General features: G+C 42.2%; 1 protein-coding gene across 1 annotated transcript; it reads right to left on the bottom strand.

Annotated features, from left to right (window-relative positions):
- Positions 1-502: 502 nt before the first annotated feature.
- Positions 503-12,657, bottom strand: SDCBP (syndecan binding protein). The gene is made up of 9 exons (XM_010708961.4): positions 12,504-12,657; positions 8,832-8,897; positions 7,173-7,251; positions 5,281-5,381; positions 4,843-5,001; positions 3,528-3,703; positions 2,243-2,414; positions 1,652-1,743; positions 503-1,224 (listed from the first exon to the last, which is right to left on the bottom strand). Exons 2-9 carry the CDS (start codon positions 8,880-8,882, stop codon positions 1,170-1,172), a joined length of 885 nt encoding a protein of 294 aa, XP_010707263.1. The 5' UTR covers positions 8,883-8,897; positions 12,504-12,657; the 3' UTR covers positions 503-1,169.
- Between the last annotated feature and the right edge of the window lie 859 nt (positions 12,658-13,516).

The raw sequence follows: 13,516 nt of genomic DNA, 5'->3' as shown, positions 1-13,516 counted from the left end.
GGTCAGCAATCCCATCTTTGTCCCTTCAAGCATCTTGCCCACCCTCCACCCCCGCTTACTGCATAAACAGAGCAGAGTGAAAAACAAGAGGCTTCAGTGCACTGCAGGCATTGCTTAGCAAACACACACAGGATATCAGCACTCAACACAAATCCAAACCCCAGTGTACCTGGAAGCACTTCAAAGAAAATTAACTCCATCCCTACCAGCCCCAGTACATTTAGTGAGCTGCACACAACTGAGAACAACTGCAACTACACAATTAGTACTCCTGATGAACAGGAATTTCTATTCTACATGTTAAACAGAAGGTAGAAAATAACCACGTACTGTCTAAACATGTGAGATCTATATCTTTAATATATTGCAACTTCATTGGCAGTATAGTTTTAAACATCTTCCTAACTTAAGTTTATTTCCTAGCTTGTCTGTGCTTCCAGCAGAAACTGGCCTTAATGAACGAAGCCTGTCTTAGCTGATCCCATTAGGCACACACACCATCTAAAGTTTCAAATTGTTTATTGTCATTACTTCTGAATCCTTAAGAACTTGGTTAAGGCGAGAGATAAGCATATTAGTTACAATTTGTATAACAAGTAATAAAAAGATTTGATTATCTGTACACTACGTTTCATTATACTTAGCAAGGGATGCCTTCAGCTATATTCAGCCTAGCTGGCATTCTTGTGTAAACAGTATTTACTACAACAAAAAATAAGCTACTACTAGCCATACTTCTAATATGCTATCTCAAATCTACTCTTGCAAACAGAAAGCAGTAAAAATACTTTTTTTTTTTCCTTTAAATGTACAAAGCACAGCATTGCCCTACTTAACAACACTTACTTTGCAAGTTACATCTGGTTCCTTCAGTTGCATGGCTTATAATAGTAGTAAACTAAGGAAGAGACCTATGAAAAGAAGTCCTAACATAATTGGAATTTCACATTTGTCAAGCATATAGGGCTACAAGTTTTACAGTTTGCGAATAAACGAGATATGTTGAACTGCAACATTCCCAGCCATGACAGATGCAAGTGCTTGACACAGCATAACTTCTCCTGGCCTCCAGAAAGGCTCATGTGCAGAAGAAAGGAATCACTGAGTATAATAGGCCAAGTTGAGCAGAATTCTCATTATACATGTACACACACATGCATGAGGGAAGCTTAGACTTCAGGAACAGAGTGATCCATGAGGCTTTTCATGATGCTTGTTGCCATCCTAAAGAAAAGGAGAAGGTGCTCAGTTGTGCAAGACAGATGCGGAAGTCTAGAAGAATGACTGTTGTATCTTTGTCATTGCTATCTCTTTAATTAAAAATACTGGCCTCTCACACCACTAGAAACAGTATTTTAGTCTTAAGGCAACAAAGACTTGTACTTCAAAACACTTAGTCAAACAGTGCCTAGAGGAGGGTTTTGGAAGTAAAGAAAAATCGAAGGAGCACCACTGCCATAAGAACAGCTTGAAAACAGAACCAAAACACCCCAGTCTGATGCAAGTCATTGGATGATGCACGTTTTCAGATTTCCCCATCTTAACCAGTCTTTCTGTCTAGCTTGTTCTCATGGCAAGCCCAAGTTAAATTTTATTTAGCCTGCGAAAGCTAGTAGTTGTCAGCTTGAGTATAATTAACACTGGCACCTACCTCTTTATTATATACTCGTAAATACTTGAAGGCATGATGGTAATTGTCACTACATTTCCAGCTGTTGCCAAGATGTCTGCAATCTGAGGGTCCTGTTATTGAACAAGAGATCATATGAGCAACATCACTCAAGATGACTAATGAAGTAGAGTTCAGGAGCTCCATCTAGGCATATTCAGAGATGCACGGCTCCTTACTTCAGGGTTTTAACCTCCAGGGCTAATCACTAACCCACAGTGCCAATCAGTAAGCATCTGTGGAGTTACTCTTTACAGAAATTGCCTGGAGAAGGGATATAGGCATCCTACTACAACTTGATACAGGTCGACAGAATATTCCTTACGTTTTGCCACTAGAGATTAAAAACAGAAGGCCAAGTGTAACAGGTAAACGCAGAGAGGATGGAGTTTCCCCATTAATAGATAGTAAGCAGCAAAGACACTTTAAAACAAGTGTTTCCCATCATGTTATGGAGCAAGTTACCATCATGTTTTTATAAACATTCAAGAATACATCATCTTCCCCTCTGCAAAATACAGTTACTGCACAGCAAAATGTGCCCCCTACATCACCATGCAGTACTTATCTTACCTTCAATCCAATTACATTCTGGCCATTAATTTCACAGATGTTGTGCTCGGTAAGAAGTCCATTTCTTGCAGCAGAGCTATCTTTCACTATTGAGGTTATTTTTCCATTCTTGAATATGAAACCAACATGCCCTGTGCTGTCCTTATGCATAGTAATAATACGCTCAAAAGGCCTGTAGGGAATAAAGGAATTGTAAAATGCAAAATTTTCAGTTTGCTAAACCACAAGAACAACTACACACTATTTCAGTTCCTGCAACTCACCAGAAGTTCATGTAACAGAAATCTGGCTCCTTAGAATACAATGAAAAGCAATAGGTTTTAGCTTCATTTTGTGAATAGTTGCTATTTTAATCTCTACTTTCCACAGCAAAGTCACATTCCACACCTGATATGTTTTCCCTTTTCTATAGATATTCCCCTTCTAAGTTAAAATAAACCACACACACCAAAACAACCAACCACACAAACAGCCATTCAAGCATACAAGCATTACCAGGCAGCTGACATACTGTAGACCACTGTAATCCAGGTGTAGGGTAGGAAGTCGGGCACAGAAGCATTATGGAACAGGAAAATATACTATGATTGTATTTTAGTTTAACACAATAGAAGTCTTACGCTGCCATTGAGGTCAACCTTCATTCTTAAAAACGTAACACTGAGAAACTTCTGAAGGCCTACTTAGTATCATTTGCAGTGTGACATCTTCTCAATATATATATATATTGATATTATATATATATTATATCACTACCATTATGACTACGTATCCAATTCCAATTTTAAAACCTGTATTGCTTTACCAAACGTACTTGTAATAAGCATGTCACAAATTCATATGTAAATAATCAAGTTCAGAAGGAAACTATGATGCTAAGTAAAAATGCAAATGAAAGTTTTAAACACATGAATATAATGAATATTTCAACACTACCTACTATTGCTTCTTCAACTGGTATAAGCACAAGTCAAGCTATGTCAAAGTAGTAGAGAAATTGTGAATTCAGAATTTAAACTTGTGCTAGCACTCATCAGTTTACCTTAAAGACATCAGGCCTCATCACACCAAGATGAGGGGTGCAATGGAAGTTTGCAAGTTAGTTGCTATTATGATCTGTACTATTTGCCATAAGAAGGAACACTTCTAGAGATCTATATGAAGAAAGCAGAACCTGTCTGTCTGTGTACTATGCCTGCAATGCTTCTCAAGCGAGGAGAAACCCAAATCTCACAGAATTAGAAATGGTTGTCACCCATCTTGGAGTACTTGCAGTTAGCCTTACCTGTCCCGAATGATCATTGTAATCCTCTCCCCAGAAGCCTGTTTCAGAACTTTGTGTGCTTTATCAGAACTCCATCCTGCACAGTTTTCACCATTGATCTGCAGAACTTGGTCTCCAAACCGCAGGCCAGCTAGAGACGCTGGAGAGTTTGCTTGTACTAACTGGACAAATATTCCCTGCAAAAGAAAGGGGCAGGGTGGAAGCAAAAAAAAAAAAAGTCTGAGAAACTCCTTATACAGACTAGTACTAAATTTGCCTATCTTCCTGCATATTTGACTAAGAATTCCTACACGAGACAGTATGTGTAGCTTGAGAAATGGTGGCTCAGCAGTGCTATGATCTCCACATAGTTTTCCCTCTTACTCAACCTCATTAGTTTTCAGCTTTCTACCAATTATGAATTGCTAGACTGTTACAAAAGGTAAAAACAACAAAGAAGCATTAGAACAACAAACTTAATACCACTAATTCCTTATCAAAGTACCCAAAACATAGGTAGAGCAGGTCAGTATAGAAGGTAGATAATGCCTCTTGGAGCGACAGAGCAGGCAGTAGAAAGAAATCACAGTACTCTCTAGGAAAACTCTAGCATTTCTGGGTTAGGAGAAATGCAGAATCAATTTAACCCTACTTGAAGCCCCAAATACAATGTTTGTATAATTTGAATGTACAAAAAAAACCACACACAATCTGGACAAAAGAAAAAAACTGACATCAACAGAATAGTACTGCTTTCCACACTGAGAATTGAGCAATACCAAAGGAGGGAAACTTCAGAGCAGACTTAAGAATCCCTTGTCTTCTAGTAGTATACTCATGTTAAGGGAAACTAGAAACGACCTACTCTGAAATCATTCCACTCTGAAATCATTCCTGGCATACAAGTAAAATGACACACTTGCTATCAGTTAATAATTAACTCAGTTAATAAACATCTCTAAAAATCTATTAGAAGAATCTATATTTAAGCCACACGCATTACTCCACCTACTGCTGAACTTAAGTACCTCCCAGAGTTTCTATAAAGGTAAGTCTTGAACTGCTAAGTACCCAACCTCTACTCTCCAAAGTGAAAAAGAAAATCACAGATATTCTTCAGGTGTCGTAAAACATGAAAGTATATTGCTGCTATGAATTAGACCCTAGTCCATGCTCTAGTTTGAGCTAATGGAGGACTTTCAAATGCTGATAGCAGATAACCAAGCGTTATGCACAAGACTACTTTCTGACCACACACACACACACACACTGGTTTAACTACCAATTTAATCCAACAGTAGGATTTCTCCTGGCAAAAGTGAACTGCTATACTTACATTGTCAACAGACTTAAGGCGAAGTCCAATTTTTCCATCTTGATCTTTACACAAAATTGTTTCACGGATGCCTTGCTTGATTTCTGCTCTGCGAATTCCAATATCATTTCCAGTCACTGGAGCTACCATATAATTAGCAGGAGGTCGTGTTACCAGTTGCTGATTAAAACAAAATAGCCAGACAACTTAGTTTATGTCAAGTGATTAAAAATAATTAAATCACAACACCAGCTCTCTTCCTCCCTCCAAAATGGAAACAGTTTAAAATGGAAATAGCTTAGTTTAAAAGTGGAGGAAAAAATGACTTTTTCCTCAAAAAGTAGTATTAATCAGTTAATTGTGGTACTTAACACAAATAATAGTCTACTACCTAGAATGCTAGGTAAACATTTAGTCTTTATACTTGTGGTTTCTGAAACTTCATTGACTGGTACCTACACCTTGTGGCTGAGCAACCGGCAAGTTTCTCTGCACCTCCTCTTCATTGAGACTCAGACCCATGTACTGAGAAAGTTCTGGATATAATCTGGGGTACAAGCCTATGTGAGGAGAAACATGAAATTAATATACTTGTCCATTAAACAGAACAGCATATTATTCATATGTCCGTTAACTGATATCTTGTGATATCTTAACATATTTTATTTGAGAATGGAAGACAGAAGTGAACAGCATAAGAGATACTCATGGAACCAGCACGCATTTGTCTTGAAAAGTTCTCCCCAGAAAAGCCACACACAGAGTAAAGCTGAATGTTATGTTCTTCATGAGCAAGTTGCTGCCATTCTCTCACAGCTCCAAGTGGAAGTCTTTTTAGTCACGCTGCTTGTACCAACAGAGAAAGAACTACGGCCCCTGACACATCCAGCAGGACAGTCCTCTTCTGAGAGGAGCAGGTGGCAAGGAATGGGGAAAAAAGGAAGTCGCACAGATTTGTCAGATCTTGAGTCAAACTACTCCAGAAGTAAGCTTGATGCTGCTCATGTTCCACAGATGATTGAATGGTGCCATCTGACAAGCAGCAGTTACAAGGACTCTTACAAATCTACCTGCCCTTCAGACAAGAGTGGTGATAGAAAAGGCTTCTAGGAGGACAAAATGCTACAATGGGCAACTACGAAAGCAAGCAGACTCACTGATACACATCAATTAGGTTTCTAGTGCTCATTTATAGGTACACATACAACTACTTTAAGAACCCACGTTTGACCAGAAACTGACAGCTACCTTTCCTGTGAAAGAACTCAAAGGCCATTAGAAGATATTCTTACCTAACCAAGATTAAGTTTTGACAACTTAAAGTATTTAGAGACAAATTCACAATCTGTTTCACACAAGAAAAAACACAATTATATCAAAATTGGTTTAGTGATACCAATCAGCAAGTCTTTAATGACTGTTTCTTCTGTGGCTGCCTTCTGCTGGCATTTCAAGCCCTTAGGAACGAAAGCTGTACATGATTTTGGCAACAGCTCATTTTTGTCTTTTGTTCTTCATCAAAAGATAACGCTGCAGAATGCATCTTGCTGGCTATATTACATTCCAATTCAAAGTAAGAGAGTACTCCAAACAGCACAAAACATCCAGCATCTCTCAATGACGACGACATACGTTCTCCTGCCTCCAACAGGACTGAGGGAGTCCCTTTGGGATTGGCATGTCCTAGAAACTGTCAATATGCCCCAACAGAATGGTTCTCTAGCAAGCAATTAAACTTTTTTCAGCCATACACAACATTTGAGGAATTTGCAGTCAAGCTGATATCAAAATAAGTCATTCATTTTCTCAGATCTAAGATTGGTCTCTGACAAGCTAAACAAATTCCAGCCTTAAAACCACTTAGGTCACGCCAGCTCCAAGAGCACAACTGGAGAAAAAGGTAACAAAGGTGTATCCACCAAGCCTTAATACCTGCACTATCAGCATCCTTGATTGCTGTTCCAGCACTGCAGCTGGTCATGCTAGTTACAGATTTTCAGGCATATCTGTGCATCTTTGTGGGTGCACATCAGCATGGGAATAAAAAGTAGAAATGAGACAGACAGCTTTGGGTCCACTGCATTTTCCAACATACATTTTCATCCCAAAAGCTGTAGAAAGTATAACATTTACATTCCATTTTCCTGGGCACATCTCTATTAACAGATCCACACTTGCTCATTTCCAAGCAAGTTGATATGCTCCAGAGGGAAGATGTTCAGATTCGTGCTGCTGTCTGAAGTTTACAAACACACACAGTAAGTAAGTATATGCAAGTGGCTGAGGTGAGAGTTAAGGAGAGCTCAAATGGTACCAACAACATTAGCACACTATGCAGAGCATGACCTTACCTCCATCATGAGGAACAGGAGCAGAAGCTTCAGACAAGATTGCTGGATTAGCTGGATTTGAAGAGAAGGCAGTCTGAGCCTAAAAGGAAGGAAACTCTCATACGTTATCATGGATCTTTCTTGTGTAAGAGATGTTCCTTACACAGCCAGTGGATCAAGTATTTTCTTTTCCTATATGCTAATTGCCATTCAACTTCAAGCACTGAAGGCAATCATATTCTTTGAAGTATTTAATACAATATGCAGCAGTGTTATCATACTACTTCAACAAGAACTCGAACCTTCCTGAGAGAAGGAGCTACTCTAATAACACAGGAAGGCTTCACCATCAGCTTCAGTTCCAGTTTTGTCATTAGGCAAGTTAAAAAGCCTGTGATCTTCAAAAGACGCATAAGCTTGACTGCTAAAGCTTAAAACTTAAAGTTTAAAAGCACATCCAGTACTATATGAAAGTACAGTAGTTGGTTTTTTTCCAGGTAGATACCAGCAGTTCTACCTTTTCACCAGTTAGAAGTATTATTCATGGGTTCTGCCACAACCATTTGCAGCTTGCAAGTGAAGCTCCATACAATTCAGAGCTACTACTTCCATACCTTCTGAAAGACAAGTATTTACCAAAATTATTTCTCTTACAAGAGTTCCCAAATGCACAACTTTTCATGAATGTGCTAAGCTTAGTTTCCATATTGCTTATTGGCTTACAAATAGGAGAGACTATTTAAAGTAAGCCAATTCCCTTTCTTCTCAGTTATCTGAGCTGCTTCTCTTTTAGCCTTGAGCATCCACAAAGAGTCAAAAACATTACCTTACAGAGACGTATTATTAGGCAGAACAGAAACAGCCACCTTAACATTGCTACTGATGTTAAAAGTTAAAGGTGTGGTTAAGTTTTAGAATAGTGAAATACAGTGCCAAACAGGACACATAAATCACCAAATTCAACATGACGACCGAATTACTGAATGTTTTTTTTTTTTTAAAAAAAGGAAATAATGCTTAAAAATAGAAGATTTCATAGTCCTATTCTCTCCAGGAAGTCACATTTAAGAAGTTTCAGAGCAAAAATGACTCATTATTTACCAATATCAAAAGTACCTAGAAGAAAAGCCTCCAACACAAATACTGTACAGTAAGAACAGGTTTTTGATTTGTTTTGTTTTTTTAAGAACACCACCCTTTCCCTCCCCCCCTCAGTCACTTTTCATTTTAATCATACTGATTTGTAGAGGACACGTACTCAGTACAGAGATACCCTACTTCCATTACCTCAGTGGTCACAAAAGTTAAGTAGTAGAGAGTTTTTAGTTATAGTATATAAACACTAGCAGCTATTTCCAAAAGGCTAAAGGAGCATATCATCAGCTCCAGGCAGGATTGGGTTTCATTTTTAAATCAAAGTTCGCTGTCAAATACTGTATCTTCACCTCAGAATAACTCAGGGCACATGGGGTTGAACAAAGAAATACCAACACAGCTCCTACAGTTCCAAAAGATCCTTCGCCCCCACAGAGAAACGCAGGTGAGACTGAGACACTTTACCTTTTCTTTTCCTTTTCAGAGACTGTAAAATTCAAAATCTAGTAGTTCTCTCCTCCCTGTCTTAAATATCAACGGGACCATTATTGTTACCAAAACCACCTTTATGAAAGTCTGCCATACCTGAATAACTTTGTCCACCTTCAGATCTTCCAGGGAAGGATAGAGAGACATGTTGATGCAGCCTCACTGAGTTGGAGAAAGACAAAGAAAGGGTTAGCCATCGGGTATTTGCCTAGCATTATAGCTTAAAACAGAAATGAAAGAGAAAGCAGACAAAGCACTAAATAAGCAAGTTGTGACCTGTAAATCTTAGCACTGCAGATACAAAGCACTGAAGACAAATTTCATTAAGACTAACCATTTAATCTATTATCACTAATAGCCTGTGTATAATAGGCTTTGCTTACACTACTTAGTGCTGTTAAAGTTTAGGTCAAAGCTATGAGAAAGCCTACACAGAGAGCAGCTTCACAGGAAGTATTGCAACAACGATGAGGATTAAGTTGGAAACCTAATTATATTCCACCTTCCAAATAGGACAGTAATTCACATACAACTGAGGAAAACTGTTCAGAAGTTTTCACACTATCTAAAGGCTTTCATCATTTCTAACACTCCTATCAAGAAGTCACTCAAGAGAACTGGCTTCTTGTGTCCATTTGTACCATATTAAATGTAACAAAGAGAAGCAACAGACCACAAACTAGCCAGACAGAGACAGTGGTGGGTTTCGAAATCCACAGACTTCAGCCTGCCTCCCTCATGTGATGAGGAGAAAGCCCTGTGACAACGTAACAGGAAGCAATGAAATAAAAACACTTCACATGATCCTGGAAGGCACGCAGTTCTGCTAGATTTGAGCCACAGAGGCTTTAGAAAATTCCACTTTTGAGAGATCCTTTGCTTAAATTCTCACTGAGGTCAACAGAACTTTGCAAAAGAATAGATAAGACATTTCACCCCAAAATAAGTAAACGTTTTAATTGAGCAAAGGAAAGGACAGAAACAGAAAATGAGAACACGATAAAGCTTTGAAAGTTAAGACGTGGCACAAAAAACATTAATGCAGTTAACAGAGGCACTATGAAAAGCTTCTGGTTGGGAGATTAATTCTCTCATCCAAAGTTAAAGGTCCTAATTTGTGCAAGACTGAAAGCGACCATTACATAAATCCTTGAGCTGCTGCTTTACATGTAGATACTAAGTTGATATAAGATAAAAAAGCTGATGCTTGATGACATGCTGCAGTAACACAATAGATGTCTCTTCACATAAGATTAATGTCATCAACAGCTTTTCTACTTGTTCAGCAGAGCGCCCAACAGCTCAAGTATCATGTCACACTACAATTAACATTTCCAAAGGGAGCCCAAAGTGTGACAAAGATCTAAACTACCCCAACAAAACTGGCCACGCGTTCATCATTATTTGCAACTGATATTTTTTGTCAGGTCATTGAAGCAAACAAAATATAACTGAGATCCAGAAACGTTAAAAATTAAACAGACATTTAACACCAGTTTAAGATTCCATTTTAAGGCAGCACTGACCTGAATGCCATCAATGCAAATGCTTTTGCTCAATCAAAACGGATAACAGCAAATGCAAGCCAAAGCAGTCCCTAGCCACCTCGTTCTGCTGGTAAAAGCATAGAATGACTTAGATTGGATGGAAATTAAAGATCATCCAGTTCTATCCCCCTGTGATGGGCAGGGCTGCCCCCCACCAGGCAAGGTTGTTCAGGGCCCCATCCCACTTGGCCTTGAGTGCCTCCAGGGATGGGGCACCACAGCTTCTCCAGGCAGCTGTGCCAGCACCTCACTACCCTCTGAGAGAAAAATTCTTTCCAAACAACGAACTTAAATATCCTTCTTTCATTTTAGAGTTATATCCCCAGTAAAGCTACACAGAGCATCGTATTCACAGCAGCACAAATGACACCCAGGCAGAGCCCATTGTAGCATCTGCTGGGTCTCTGGTTCTGGTGACCGTTTCACGGCATCACGCTTCCAGCTGGGCCAATCACCACCCAGGCCACCTCCCTTCCCAGCTGGAACCTTGCAAACCCAAGGGTGTGTCACAGCTCCCAAAGAGTTGCCCTGCCAGCTTCCTCCTCAAAATCTCACTGGATGCTATTTTTGGTTTTCCAACAAATAACTGGAATAACGGTCACCAACGACTGCATTCTCGTCTCCTTGCATACCAGCTTTGTTGCTCTTACATAAAAAGGAGCATTTTCAATTTCCAAACAGTTCTAACACTTAAATACGCACCTAGCACCTCATTACGCAACATGAGATGCCCCAAAGTACCGTATTTAGTTCAAAACATGACCATTTAGCAGCTAACATCAACTTCAGGGACCACCAGGAAACTCAGGAAGAACCCATCCGGGACTCAGAGCAATAACAAGTCTGAACACAAAGTCAGGGCAGCTGCTGGAACAGCTTCAGACAGGAGCTGGGGAGCAGCTACCACACAACGGAGCTGCTCACCTCCTGTCCTCCCTCAGGAACCTACACTGGCAGCAAAACCATTTTCCAGTTGTTTACAGGTTCCTACATCACACGAAGAATGCGTACAGTAACCTGAGGCTTTCATGAAAAGCATAAAAGCAAAAAGGAAAGAAAACTCTGTTTCCAAGTACCCTCAGGCCAGAAGGACCTTCAGCAGGCTGCCTGGCCACGCAGATCCTATTGACCAAGGGCAGTGCTCAACCAACAGGCAGGCAGCACTCGTGACATCCTTGGGCTCCGTGCAGGGAGTCCCATAGGTAGGTGCAGTCTGGTGACGTGCAGGTTTGGCTGGAGAACAGTAGTCAGCCCAACACAGTTGCTGGGTTGAAAACCACAGAACTGAACACAGCCTGAGAACTAGCTGACGTCTGATCTGTGGCTATCACTGCCTCTGGAATTGGCAGCAGACAGTACTAGGAGCTGGAGTGGGCTGAGTAAAGGTAATTTGTGCCTGCGGCTCATGCGGAGATTACAGCAAGCCACAAAACCAGCACTAGAGTAGCAACTTTGCCTTTCAGAACAGCTCAAAAGCTGTGAGGTTAAGTTCCCTCTCCAAACTTAGGACTGACTTCCCGAAGGTCAGGTTGAGACAGCGGAAGAGAGCAGCTGTTTTGCAAGCTGTGACCTCCACTAATTACCCGGTGTTTCCCTCCTGATACCACCTAATTGGCCTCCGAGCGCTGCCCTCCTTACGAGGAAAACTCGGGAAGGTGCTGCCTCCATTTCAGACCTGAGGAAGGGCTCACTTGCCCACAAAGGCACAACACATCCGTTCCACCTCCGGATCCAAACAGAAGGCGGTACGAACGCCCAACCCCCTGGCAGAGGCACAGACAAGGGTGCTGACTGGGAAGGAAGCAAGAGACCCGCAGTCTGAACGGGAAAGAGTAGCACCCCAAAACCCCGAACCCAAGGCAGAGAACGGATGCCAAAGCACACAGCGTTCGTTTCTCCGCTCGGTCACGGCGGCCGGACGAGCCCTCGGGAGGGGCTCCCAGCGGCGGGAACGCCGCAGCCCCACGAAATGGCTGCTCGGGGCGCCGCGGGAGCGGAGGACACACCGTTTCCAAGGCCGGCCGGCCGGCCCGCAGCTTCTCCTCCCGCCGGGGCCCCCCGCCCGTCCCACCGCAGTCTCTCCCCCCGCCTCGCCGTGCCGTGCCCAGCACCGCGCTCGCAGCTCCCCACCCCCTTCTCACACACCGCCGGGGAAGGGGCGCCGATCGGGCCCACAAAGGAGAGAGGAAAGCCGCCGAAAGGGAAAGAGGCCCCCTCGTACCTCCGGCTCGGCCGTCGAGGAAAGGGTCAGCGCACAGAAGAACAACCGCGGCTCGCTCGACTCCCAGCGGCGCCGCTATGAGGGGAGCGGGGGCGGTGGCGGAGCTTGCCGGGCTCTGCGCATGCTCCGAGGGTGGGGGAGCTGCCGGCTGGGGAGGCGGAACCGCCGGAGGCTGAGGGGCTTGAGGGGCTGAGAGCTTTCGATAGTGGTGATGGAAGGCGGAGGCAGCGGGGTGCGGAGTGAGGGGAGCGCAGGGCTGCAGTTGGCCTGACTCCTTGAGGAGGGGATCCAGTCCACAGCAAGGCACGCACGCCTCGCTCCTGAACATTTTCCTTTTTTAATATTTCTTTTCCTTTAACAAAATTCATTTTGCTGCATTGTATCAGTTAACGGTTGTTTTTTTGTTGCTTTTTTATTTTTAATTTCGGTTTCTGTTTTCCTTCGTTATGCATTCATCACAGAGCCTTCTGCTGTCACAGCATCCGACCAGCCTGGCACAGGACTTTGCCTAGCAATGCTTCCTGTAAGAGGAGCACATGTAGGGAGATGCCCTCAGAGAAACCATGACATAGAGTATACCCATGGCAGAGAAGTTCTGTGTGAGTTTGGAAGGCTTTTGTACCGTAATCCATAATAGCATTAACCTCTCTACCACAGTGTTCAGTCTTGAAAAACTCTTCTTTGCTATGCTGCCTGACTACAAACCTTCTTCTTCAGACAAGCAACTAGATGTGCTGAGCTCCCTGAATCTTATCTCGAGAAACCTGAGCGTTCATTGAAGGCGTTTAACCTTTATTGAACCTTCCAGTCCCACAGGAGGAGATCAGCGCCTGCCTCCAGCTCCTTCCTCCTGCCCTGTTCCTCAGCCAGTTCCTGGCAGTGCTCAGGCTCTTCTGTGGGACACCTCAACTCTGCTCCAGCACAACTCAAATTCACCAAAAAACAGGAATGTTCTTCTGCTGGGCCAGTGAGCTAAACAGGATTTCACCAGCACCAGCTAGAGAAAGGGAAGG

The sequence above is a fragment of the Meleagris gallopavo genome, chromosome 3 (genome assembly GCF_905368555.1).
Source record: "Meleagris gallopavo chromosome 3, MGAL_WU_HG_1.1, whole genome shotgun sequence".
NCBI lineage: Eukaryota > Metazoa > Chordata > Aves > Galliformes > Phasianidae > Meleagris > Meleagris gallopavo.
This window is presented reverse-complemented; position numbering and strand designations above follow the sequence as displayed.

Excerpts from the sequence above, each read along its gene's own strand:
- SDCBP (XM_010708961.4), bottom strand. The coding sequence starts at position 8,882 with ATGTCTCTCTATCCTTCCCTGGAAGATCTGAAGGTGGACAAAGTTATT. Across the intron at positions 5,002-5,280 it reads CGGTTGCTCAGCCACAAGGT|CAACTGGTAACACGACCTCC; the intron begins GTAGGTACCAGT and ends TGTTTTAATCAG. Across the intron at positions 1,225-1,651 it reads TACGAGTATATAATAAAGAG|GATGGCAACAAGCATCATGA; the intron begins GTAGGTGCCAGT and ends CCTTTTCTTTAG.